A 12,503-nucleotide genomic window follows, 5' to 3' on the forward strand; every position below is an offset into this window, starting at 1 on the left:
AATACTTCCCATGCGAGTTTATAAGTGATGTCTCTGCCCAAACCCTTTGCCTTTACATATGTCTGTTTGTGTCTGTATATGTGCCGATGGATATGTGTGTGTGTGCCAGTGTATACCTGTCCCCTTTTCACCCTAAGGTAAGTCTTTGCGCTCCCGGGATTGGAATGACTCCTTACCCTTCCCCTTAAAACCCACATCCTTTCGTCTTTCCCTCTCCTTCCTTCTTTTCTGATGAAGCAACCGTGGGTTGCGAAAGCTTGATATTTGTGTGTGCGTTTGTGTGTTTTTTATTGTCTCCTATCAACATACCAACCCTTTCGTTTGGTAATTTTAGAAAATGGCTTCTCTGAAAACTATCTGGAACAGATAGTTAGGAATCCCACTCATGATGGAAATATATTGGATCTAACGGCAACAAATAGATCTGGCCTCTTTGAGGATGTGCCCATCAAAACAGGTATCAGCGACCATGAAGTGATTGTGGCAACAGTAGTTACCAAAAGTATGAAGGACAACTAAAACAAGTAGAAAGATATATAAGTTCAGTAAACTAGATAAAAAATCAGTAGTGTCATATCTCAATGATGAACTTGAAACACTCAGCAAAGGTCAGGAGCATGTAGAGGAACTATGGCCTAAGTTTGAAAGAATAGTTGATCAAGCAATTGGTAGATATGGACCCAGCGGAGCAGTTAATAATGAAAGAGAATCTGCATGGTACATACAGTCATTGTAAATAAACTTCTAAGGAAACAGAGATTACTGCATAATAGGTGTAAAATGAAGCGTAGGGCTATACATACAGAGATGCTGAATGAACATGTTGGGCTGTCAAGACAGCAATGCATGATGCCCTCAGTGACTACTGTAGCTGAATATTGTCAAGTGATCTTTCACACGACACAAAGAAATTCTGGTCATATGTACCGAAGTTCATGTAGAGTCCCTAGAAAACGAGACAGGAACTAAAACTGAGGGTAGCAAAGCAAAAGCCGAAAGTCTAATTCCATTTTCAAATGTTCCTTTACAAAAGAAAACCCAGGAGAATTGCCCAAATTTAATTCCTATACCACTGAAAAGATGAATGAAATATGTATTAGTGTCAGTGGTGTTGAGAAACAGCTGAAATCATTAAAATTGAACACAACCCCAGGGCCCAACGGAATCCCTGTCAGATTCTATACGGAATTTGCAGCTGAGTTAGCCCCTCTTCTAACTATAATCTGTTCTAGTTCCCTTGAACAAAAAACAACCTTGCCTAGTTCTTGGAAAAAGTCACAAGGAAAGGTAGTAGAAATGATCCACAAAACTACTGTCCAATATTCTTGACACTGACTTACTATAGAATCTTAGAACATATTCTGAGCTCAAGCGTAATGAGGTATCTTGAACAGGATGACCTCCTCAGTGCCAACCAGCATAGATTCCAAAAGCTCACACTTTTCTCACCTGACATACTGAAAGCTTTGGATCAAGGCAATCAGGCAGATGCAGTTATTTCTTGATTTCCAAAAAGCATTTGACACAGTACCACACCTACACTTATTGTCAAAAGTACAATTGTAAGGGGTATCAAGAGAAATTTGTGGCTGACTGAGGACTTTTCGTAGGGAGGACACAGCATGTTGTCTCGGATGGACAGTCATCATCAGATGGAGAATTAACTTTGAGTGTGCCCCAAGGAAGTGTGCTGGGATCCTTGCTGCTCTTGTTGTATATTAATGACCTTGCAGACAATATTAACAATAAAATCAGGCTTTTTGCAGATGATGCAGTTATCTATAATGAAGTACTATCTGAAAGAAACTGCATAAATATTCAGTACTATCTGAAAGAAACTGCATAAATATTCAGTCAGATCTCGATAAGCTTTCAAAGTGGTCAAAGTGGTACAGAGATTGGTAGCTCATTCTGAATGTTCAGAAATGTAAAATTGTGCACTTTACAAAACGAGAAAACGTAGTATCTTATGACTATAACATCAACGAGTCTCTACTGGAATCAGCCAAGTCATACAAATTCCTGTAGGTAACACTTTTTAACAGTATGAAATGGAATGATCACATAGGTTCAGTCATTGACAAAAGCAGGTGGTTAACATTGATTTATTGGTAGAATACTGGGGAAGTGCAATCAGTCAACAAGCGAGATTGTTTACAAATCAGTTGTATGACCGATTCTAAAATACTGCTCAAGTATGTGGGAACGTATATTGAGAAGGGCAGCATGAATGGCCACAGGCTTGTTTAATCCATGGGAGAGTTCACAGAGATATTGGAAGAACTGAACTGGAGGTCTCTTGAAGACAGATGTAAGCCATCCTGAGAAAGTCTATTAGACAAAGTTTCAAGAACCAGCTTTAAATTATGACACTAGGAATATACTACAATCCCATATGTGTTATATATATTAACTAACTCCTTAAACTATTTTAGATAATCACTTGATAAATAAATTTACTGAAGTTCTTTCAATTACAATTGGCGTGATTCTGTGGTTTGCTCCACAAATTTCTGAGCATTGGCCAAAAAATAATCCAGGTCGGTTTATTGTGAATGTTCCTTGATTTAGTCGGCCTGGTGTGGCATCAGTTTTAACCCCTAGAGCAGGTAATGCTCACGAGTGAAGGACGAATCATGAGAATAAGATTAGAATAATTACTGCATGCACAGAGGCATTCAAACAATCATTCTTCCCATGTTCCATTCATGAATGCAACAGGAAGAAACCCCAGTAATTGGTACAGTGGGATGTACCCTCTGCACAGTGAAGACGTAAATGCAGATGGAAAAATGCCTTGAGTTAGTGATGCATTACATATTTCAGATTTGACTGGGCTTATTATAGCGGAACAAATGTTTCGTATTCTACTGAAAATGCCATCAAAACCAGATGACCTTTTATTTTTGAGAGAATATGTAATTTTATTAATTCCATAAGGAGAAGCTGGTGATAAACTGACTGAATTTTTTTTTTTGAGTTACCTTTCCTATATACTGTTGTGATTTTTCTCTTGTGTCCCTATACTTTCTACTGTATTTAAAAAATAACAGTTAAATATATTTGCTAGGTGTGACTCTATTTATAATTCTTCCATATAACGTGCAGTGCTGAGAGAAGAATATAGAGTGGTCGCAATTTTTATTACAAAATATCTAAAAAATTTTAAAATAGATGTAAGCTTTTACTCCTCTGAATTAAAACAGAATTCAGTTGTATGAAATTGGAGTATAAGACTGATCCAACAGAATATCATAACTTTCAGCTAGTGCACATCTCAAACTGGTAGTAGTCCTATCGGGTAACACAAGGGATTAAAAAATCAGCACCCACTCTTAGAAACCTAAGCAAACATGCTCAAATAAATACAACAATAAAACCATACTAAAGGAAATATAGAAGGGTCTATAGGAAAGTTTTGCAGGCAGAAAAAAGGCTAAGCAATGATTCATACATTAATAATGGAAGCAATTAATCAAAATCGATTTGGAAGGTCATAAACAATAGCATAGGAAAATGTAAAACCAAGGCCCACAATTTCAAAATTAAAAGTGAGGGTAAAGTGATAGAAGATGTTCAACAGGTAGCCAATATATTCAATGAATATTATGTGAACATGACACCAAACCTAATTAGAAGACTGTGCAATTCACACAACAAAAACATAAAAGTACCAACTTGTGAAAAGACAATGTTTCTGTACCCAGTAACAGAATGTGAAGTTACAAATGCTATTAATAAACTAAAAAATAAAATGTCTTGTGCTATTGATGGAATTCCAGACAAGGTAATCAAACAAGTAGATACTCACCTAACTGACATTATTAATACTTCTTTCAGGACAGGGGTGTTCCCATCAAAACTAAAACTCTCCACAATAAAACCACTTCACAAAAAGGATAGTACAGCTGACAAAAAATTATAGGCCAGTGTCATTATTGTTAGGTTTCTCTAAAGTAATTGAAAGAGTAATGTACGAAAGGCTAGCTGACTTCCTGAATAAAAATAAAATACTGACTAATGCTCAAAATGGCTTTAGAAAGAAGAGATCCACAGAAAAGGCAGTCTTCCAGTTCATGGAAATGGTTCTAAATGCCTTGGACAAGAATGAATTAAGCTGTGGAATATTCTTAGATTTATCTAAAGCATTTTATTTAATCAGCCACAACTTATTGCTTATGAAACTAGAATGTTATGGGGTCCAGGGACTTGCCTTCAAATGGTTCAAGTCTTATCTATCTGATAGGCAACAGAAAGAACAAATATGTCATGAAGGCAAAGAGTATCCTTCAGATTCCAAAAAACTAGCTATGGAGTGCCCCAGCGTTCTGTGCTAGGCCCTCTGTTGTTCTTGGTACACATAAACGATTTGCCAAACCATCTGACAATTGCAAAAACGGTGATGTTTGCTGATACATTAGCATTTTTATAAAAGGATACACTGAGGATGATCTACAGCAGAGTGTCTCTAGGACAATAAATGATACAGGAAAATGGTTTAGTGATAATGCTTTGATCATAAATAAGGATAAAACAGTACTGATGAATTTCAATAATATTAAAAGTAAAGCTAGAAGAAGAGTAAAAGTTGAGTTAGGGAACTATGTTATTGCGCAAGCTCCATACACAAAATTCGTCGGTATATTGGTCGATGAGTACTTGAGATGGGAAAAGCATCTAGAAGTTTTGAGTAAAAACTTAAGTTAATGCTGCTATGTGCTAAGAATGCTTCGGGAATGCTGCAACACTGAACCATTGCTGTGTGTGCCTATTATGCTTACACGAACAGTTTGCTTAGATATGGTGTGATCTTCTGGGGAAATACAGGTACGGCAAAACAGGCTTTCAAACTTTAAAAAATGGCTATTAGAATAATGAAAGGGATTCCCTGCAGAGTTTCATGCAGGAAAATATTTGAAGAATTTAAAATAATGACTCTTCCTAGCTTATACATCTATGAATGTGTATGCCTTCTGAAAACTCACCAGGAATTTTTCAACATTAAATAATCAGGTTCATAACCATGGAACAAGGAACAGGGATGATTTTCACAGAGACACCCACAAAGGAGCACTCTACCAAAAAAGTGTAAACTACCAGCCCAAAATAATTTTTAGTGCATTTCCTTCTACAACAAAGAAAATTAAAGAATTTTATAAATTCAAGGTATATCTTCAACAACTTTTACTAACACACAATTTTTATAGCATTGAAGAATACCTGAAAATGGAAAAGTAATATTATTTATATATTGATATAAAATATTTGTATTTATTATCCAAGTTTTTGAAACAAACAAATTAAAAACTATATTGTAATTAACTACATCCATACAATGTATATTGTTAACAGATGAATAAAGAGATTTATTTATTTATTTATTTATATTAATTTCTTTATTGAGAAATTTGAACAAACAATGAGAAATTTTTTTTAAATCAAAACAAATGTTGCAATATGTGGTGATTTCAACATAGTGTTATCAGGATCAAATGAACCTAACTCAAAAACATTTTGAACCCACTCATATCATTAAATTTGTATTGTACTACTAACAATAGGCCTACATGTAGGAATACCTGTTTGGACAATATTATACTTTATTTCTCAAGAGACTTACACACTGTTAGCGTAGTAGATGAATGTTTGCAGATCATGATTCACTATTTCACACATTCCACTACACACAGTCAGATATTGATTGTGTGGGTGCAAATAAGATGCCAAGCATGACATGGGTTAAAGGTTACGAAAAGGAATGTGTTAAGTTATTCACAGACTGTCTTGGAAATGCAAACGAGGACTTTCTTTATGAATATAATGTAGACAAATCAGCTATTAAAACTCTCTTTAATAATTTCTTTAAGGCGTACACTGATGTGTGGTACTCTACATCAGCACTGGAAAGAAACAGTACTAAACCAAACAGAAAGATAAAAAGCTTAAATGGTACACTGATGACCTTGCTGGTATCAGGGAAAAGATGCTTTCACTTTAAAAAATTTATATAAATAATTGCAAATGTGGTACAGAGCAGTGTACGATTTCTTACAAAGTTTGCCTGCAATGTAAAAGATGTGGTTCATGGTGTGGGTTCCTGTGGTCATGTCCTAGTTCATGAACCATGGGCAACGTATGAGTAGCCAAGTAAGTGGTCCCGACAGTCAGGATACCAGTCACTTTGGAATAAGGCTGGGCATCTCGGGCATATTCTGAGTCGTGGTCACCTTTGTGCTCGTACGGCAAAGACTACCAAATGCACCGGTTAGTCCCTCAACCGTTAGGGGTAAAACTCATCGGGACTCGGGGCAAGTAAGGCTAGCAACCTGCTTCCCCGATACTTTAAATATGATGCTGCCAACAATCAGAGCAAAATGCCTCGGACCTTTGGAGGTGACGGAGTCCCACCTCTAACTGAGAAACCAGGAACTCCTAAGACACGACTTGGCAAACAAATGGTAATGTGATGGGGAGCTATTAATATCAATGGGGGCTACCCTGGGAAGAAGGTAGAGCTGGCAGAGGCTGCAAGTAAGATGGGGATGGACGTTGTAGTTGTTAGTGACATTCGGGTAAGGGGTGAGAAAGAAGAGGAAGTGGGAGAATACAAGGTCTACCTGTCAGGAGTCAAAGCAGGAACAGCACAGTGGGGTGTAGGGCTTTACATCAGGAAAGAAATGGAACCCAGCGTAGTTGCAGTAAGGTATGTAAACGAACGACTGATGTTGATAGATTTGACAGTGTCTAGCAAAGCCAATTAGGATTGTGTCAGTATATTCGCATTGTGAAGGGACGAATCAAGATAAGATGGAAAGTTTTTATGAGGCACTCAGTGATGTAGTTGTTAGAGTAAAGGACAAGGACAGTGTTCTGCTCATGGGTGATTTTAATGCCAGGATTGGAAATCGAACAGAAGGGTATGAAAAGGTTATGGGTAAATTTGGAGAGGATATGGAGGCCAACAGGAACGGGAAACAACTCTTGGATTTCTGTGCCAGTATGGGCTTAGTAATCACAAACTCCTTTTTTAAACATAAGAACATTCACTGGTATACCTGGGAAGGCAGGGGAACCAGATCTGTCATTGACTATATAATAACAGATCAGGAATTCAGGAAGGCTGTGAGGGACACACGTGTATTCAGGGGATTCTTTGATGACACTGATCATTATTTAATCTGCAGTGAAATTGGGATTGTGAGACCGAAAGTACAGGAGGTCAGGTCCATATGTAGGAAGATAAGAGTGGAGAAACTTCAGGATAAGGAAAACAGGCACAAGTACATAACAGCAGTTCCAGAAAGGTACCAGTTAGTTGAATGTAGCCAGTTACAGTCATTGGAAAAGGAATGGACAAGGTATAGGGACACAGTACTAGAAGTGGCTAAAGAATGTCTGGGAACAGTAGTACAAGTAGGATGAAGCAAACAGCTTGGTGGAATGACACAGTCAAGGCAGCCTGTAAAAGGAAAAAGAAGGCGTATCAAAAATGGCTACATACTAGAACTCAGGTAGACAGAGAAAGTTATGTTGAAGAAAGAAACAAAGCCAAACAGATAATTGCAGCATCCAAGAAGAAATCTTGGGAAGACTTTGGAAACAGGTTGGAGACTATGGGTCAAGCTGCTGGAAAACCATTCTGGAGTGTAATTATCAGTCTTCAAAAGGGAGGTAAGAAGGAAATGACAAGTATTTTGGACAGGTCAGGAAAACTGCTGGTGAATCCTGTGGATGCCTTGGGCACATGGAGGGAATATTTTGAAGAGTTGCTCAATGTAGGTGAAAATACGATCAGTAATGTTTCAGATTTCGAGGTAGAATGGGATAGCAATGATGATGGAAATAGGATCACATTTGAGAAAGTGGAGATAATGGTCAGTCGATGAAAATCAGTGTGGGTTTAGGCCTCTTAGAGGTTGGCAGGACCAGATCTGTAGCTTACGGGAAATAATGGAGAAGTGTTACGAGTGGAACAGGGAATTGTATCTATGCTTTATAGATCTAGAAAAGGCATATGACCGGGTTCCTAGGAAGTCTGTTCTACGAGATTATGGAATAGGAGGCAAACTTTTGCAAGCAATTAATGGTCTCTACATGGATAGTCAGGCAACAGTTAGAGTTGACGGTAAATTGAGTTCATGGTTCAGAGTAGTTTCAGGGGTAAGACAAGGCTGCAACATGTCTCCACTGTTGTTCATATTATTTCTGGATCATATGTTGAAAACAATAGACTGGCTGGGTGAGATTAAGATATGTGAACACAAAATAAGCAGTCTTGCATATGCAGATGACTTAGTTGTGATGGCAGATTCGATTGAAAGTTTGCAAAGTAATATTTCAGAGCTAGATCAGAAATGTAAGGATTCTGGTATGAAGATTAGCATCTCCAAAACGAAAGTAATGTCAGTGGGAAAGAAATATAAACGGATTGAGTGCCAAATAGAGGAACAAAGTTAGAACAAGTGGACGGTTTCAAGTACTTAGGATGCATATTCTCACAGGATGGCAACATAGTGAAAGAACTGGAAGCGAGGCGTAGCAAAGCTAAAGCAGTGAGCGCTCAGCTACGATCTACTCTCTTCTGCAAGAAGGAAGTCAGTACCAAGACTACGTTATCTGTGCGCCGTTCAATCTTTCGGCCAACTTTGTTGTATGGGAGCGAAAGCTGGGTGGATTCAGGTTACCTTATCAACAAGGTTGAGGTTACGGATATGAAAGTAGCTAGGATGATTGCAGGTACTAGCAGATGGGAACAATGGCAGGAGGGTGTCCACAATGAGGAAATCAAAGAAAAACTGGGAATGAACTCTACAGATGTAGCAGTCAGGGCAAACAGGCTTAAATGGTGGGGTCATGTTACACGCATGGGAGAAGCAAGGTTACCCAAGAGACTTATGGGTTCAGCAGTAGAGGGTAGGAGGAGTCGGGGCAGACCAAGGAGAAAGTACCTGGTTTCAGTTAAGAATGATTTTGAAGTAATAGGTTTAACATCAGAAGACGCACCAATGTTAGCACTGAATAGGGGATCATGGAGGAATTTTATAAGGGGGCTATGATCCAGACTGAACGCTGAAAGGCATAATCCGTCTTAAATGATGATGATGATAATGATGTAAAAGATATTAAAAGTAGTAATTAAACTTCTTGCAAATTAATTTGCCGATAAAAATTATGTATCAGGAGCTCTGCACAAATGTAAGGCTGCCAGGGACATTATAAGACAAGAATTCTCTTCTTCTGAAACACAAGATGTTCTGCTACAGCCAGAAGAGCTCAATAAATACTTTAATACTACAGTAAATGAATTATGATGTGAAATAAATCAACCAAACACATCAGCAACTGATATACTCACTGATCAGCTTTCTACATGTCATGAATTCCATTTGAATCTTGTCACGCCCACAGATATAGTAAATGCTGTTTCAAAATCTTCTATCTTGAAAAGCATTGACTGCTAATGTCTCTCTAACTACACAATAAAAAGGACCGTACACTTTATTTGCAAACTGCTTGGATTTATTATGAATAAATGCCTATAATTTAGAGTTTCTCCTGACCAGCTCAAAATTATGGAACTTACTTGTACCTCTATACAAAAAGGGGGAACGCATCCCCCTGAGTACTACAGCTTAGTAGCTACTTAACCTTTTCTGTAGTGAGCATGGCTTTGACAAGGAAAAAAAATACCTCTCTTGTAGTCCTTGAAACAGTACATCATAGCTGTGCAGGATAGCGTGTGGTCTGATGCTTGTAATGGTTCCTGCGGCTCTCCCCATCAGAGGTTTGAGTCATCCCTCAGGCATGTCTGTGTGTGTGTCGTGTCCTTAGGATAAATTAGTTTAAGTTAGATTAAGTAGTGTGTAAGCCTAAGGACCGATGATGACCTACGCAGTTTGCTCCCATAGTCCTTACCACGCCATAAACTGCATTTAAAGATAAGAATACAGTCTCTCTGGAGATATCCAATTTGACTGTATCCCTGTGTCCCCTTTGACATCTTACTAATGAAAATATTTATAATATATCTTCAGGTTGGTAGAATTTTGTTAAACATTATTTAAAAAATCTTATCAGTTTTTCCAACTGATGTGCTACCAGTTTGACCACATGTCATTGGGTACATGACCTGAGGGAGTGGGGGATATGAGAGATGATTAGATTATATGAATCTTTTTTTCCATAGATCAACAGTGAGAAGATCATCAAGGATCTTCTGCAACACACCGTCAGGTGGCTTGCACAGTATGGATGTAGATGTAGATGGATGTAGAACATGTTGTAAAATGATAATACTTAATACATATTTACACAAAAGAATATAGATGCTAATGTTCCTTCTGCAAATGCCACGAGAAATGACCGTCATGGATGTGGAATAAGTCAAAAATCTTAAACATACGCACTTCAACGTGATTTGCAGAATATGGATGTAGATGTAGACTACTTTCATAATTTGGCTGGACTTACATCCTGAGTGGAAGGAACGAATCAACTACAATACAAGAGAATTTCTTCGTGAACTGGAAAGTCACTGTAGTGACATTCCTGCTCTTCATTCTCCTTCAGCACAAATGCAAAGGTGGGGAAAACGTAGATGAAGCTCCCTATGCAAATGCTCCATGAAAACAAAACATCCAGAAAAGTGCAGAAATGTTTATCTTTGATTTTAGTCAGCATTCAGAATTTCTATGTTTTATATGTAAGAATGAATACATCTAAAATTACTTAAACACTTTGTTTTCTTGTTTTCAATTCAATGTTTTTTATGTCAGTTCATTAAAAGAAATGAAATTTCTGCCAATACATTCTGCATAAATTACTGAAGGTATTTATGACCCTAGTGGTACTTACTGTCAAAACAAAATAGTCCTTGTAGTAAGGGAGTTACAGTAATCGAGTGTGTGAACTCAGTGTTAATATTTTCGTGTATTAATTACCTCCCACAATTTGATGAATACCCAAGAACTTTAAGTTACAGGTTGGTACCATCAATTACAATTTAAATATTGAGTATTTATATCAATGGACTGCAACTGATCTCGTCTTTGTGATGTGTTCATTAATTTCTCTCTCTCTCTCTCTCTCTCCTGTATGTGTGTGTGTGTGTGTGTGTGTGTGTGTGTGTGTGTGTGTGTGTCCACAGTGCTGTCGTCCGTCAGAGGATAATACGTCTGGCATACTTTTGATAATTCATGTCAAATACCCTCTCCAGTCTGCTTGGAAAGCAAAATTTTGGCAATTTTAATTTCTGTTTCAATACAAAGAGGAAAGGGTGTCTGAAACAGAGTACAAAACCATGTGGCAGACGCACTATAGACGTTTGACGGTTGGTCAGTTGCGGTACTTGACAGCATTCAATTCATGAACAGTGTCCAACAGACGAGGCAATATTCTCTTCAAATTGATTGTAAAAATATGAGATAAAATTAAAATAAAATAAGAAATTCAGATTTAAGTATACTGAGTATCATTGTAAAAAATTCCTATCTATATTAGCGTTACTGAGTGTATGGAGTATCTAGCCAACTCTCTCTCTCTCTCTCTCTCTCTCTCTCTCTCTCTCTCTCTCTTCCAAGCATTCAAACACTGCCGCCAAATTAAACTCGTGGCATAAATCGTACTGAATATTGTTCCATCTGACTTAATGCTGTTCAAAACTGATTGTACTACATTGTGACCTATTTTTCTTTTTTCGCCCATCTGCTCATAAGTTCTTCGGGAAGTTGTTACAAAGAAAAGTTACGAAAGGACTGGGAGGTTGGGTCTTCCATTATAAATTATTCATACTTAGCAACACTACTGCAAGTTTCAACATTATGTTAACCTTGCTTTGTTCATAAAAAGAACGACGGGGACAGACGATGATTTCCAAACGTAAATATAGGTCGTCAATAAGCTATATCGCACGAATACCCTAAGGGTATGGTATTAAGTGTATAAGAGAATTATAAACTTGCGTCAGAATCTCGTTATAAATTCAATCATGGCAACCATGAGTATTACTATATGATGTTCGATTTCAGTATGGAGTGCTTAAAAAAATTTCGTTTCTGACTTACCTCGCTTCTTCCTCCAGAAACACTCCTCGTTGCTTTCCCACTTACGATATGTTTACTGTTCCAATAATTACGATACTTAGAATCAGAGTCATTTGGCCACATTGTGCTTTCTTTCTTTTCTGTTCCAAGACAACAAAGCTCCCTCGTTAGGCAGTTTGAAATGCGCGGCATTCACAGTTTTTATTGTGCCAAGTCAGGATCACAGATATAACAGTTTTATTAAATTTTTTGGCCTTTTCTACATTAACAATTCAGCCACGATCCAAAACCAAGTTCTATCAAGATTAATTAAAATAAGTCAATCTATGTTACGCACAAGTTATGTTAATATCGACTGGATGCTAGACCTGAGCAACAGCATTAAATTAATATTTTAATGAATCTGTGTCACTTATGTATATCATTACCTTTAATGGTGTTTCTTTTAATGTCATATCTGCA

At 37.5% G+C, this 12,503-nt stretch overlaps 1 protein-coding gene across 1 annotated transcript in view; it reads right to left on the reverse strand.

The window, feature by feature from the left end:
* The window catches only part of LOC126281721 (uncharacterized), an 88,897-nt gene extending 76,708 nt beyond the window's left edge, over window positions 1–12,189 (reverse strand). Inside the window, exon 1 of the mRNA XM_049980897.1 lies at window positions 12,063–12,189. Within this exon, the coding sequence (XP_049836854.1) occupies window positions 12,063–12,164 (102 nt within the window). The 5' untranslated portion in view covers window positions 12,165–12,189. The remainder of the gene's footprint in view (window positions 1–12,062) is intronic.
* Between the last annotated feature and the right edge of the window lie 314 nt (window positions 12,190–12,503).

Source organism: Schistocerca gregaria, chromosome 7, assembly GCF_023897955.1.
Source record: "Schistocerca gregaria isolate iqSchGreg1 chromosome 7, iqSchGreg1.2, whole genome shotgun sequence".
NCBI lineage: Eukaryota > Metazoa > Arthropoda > Insecta > Orthoptera > Acrididae > Schistocerca > Schistocerca gregaria.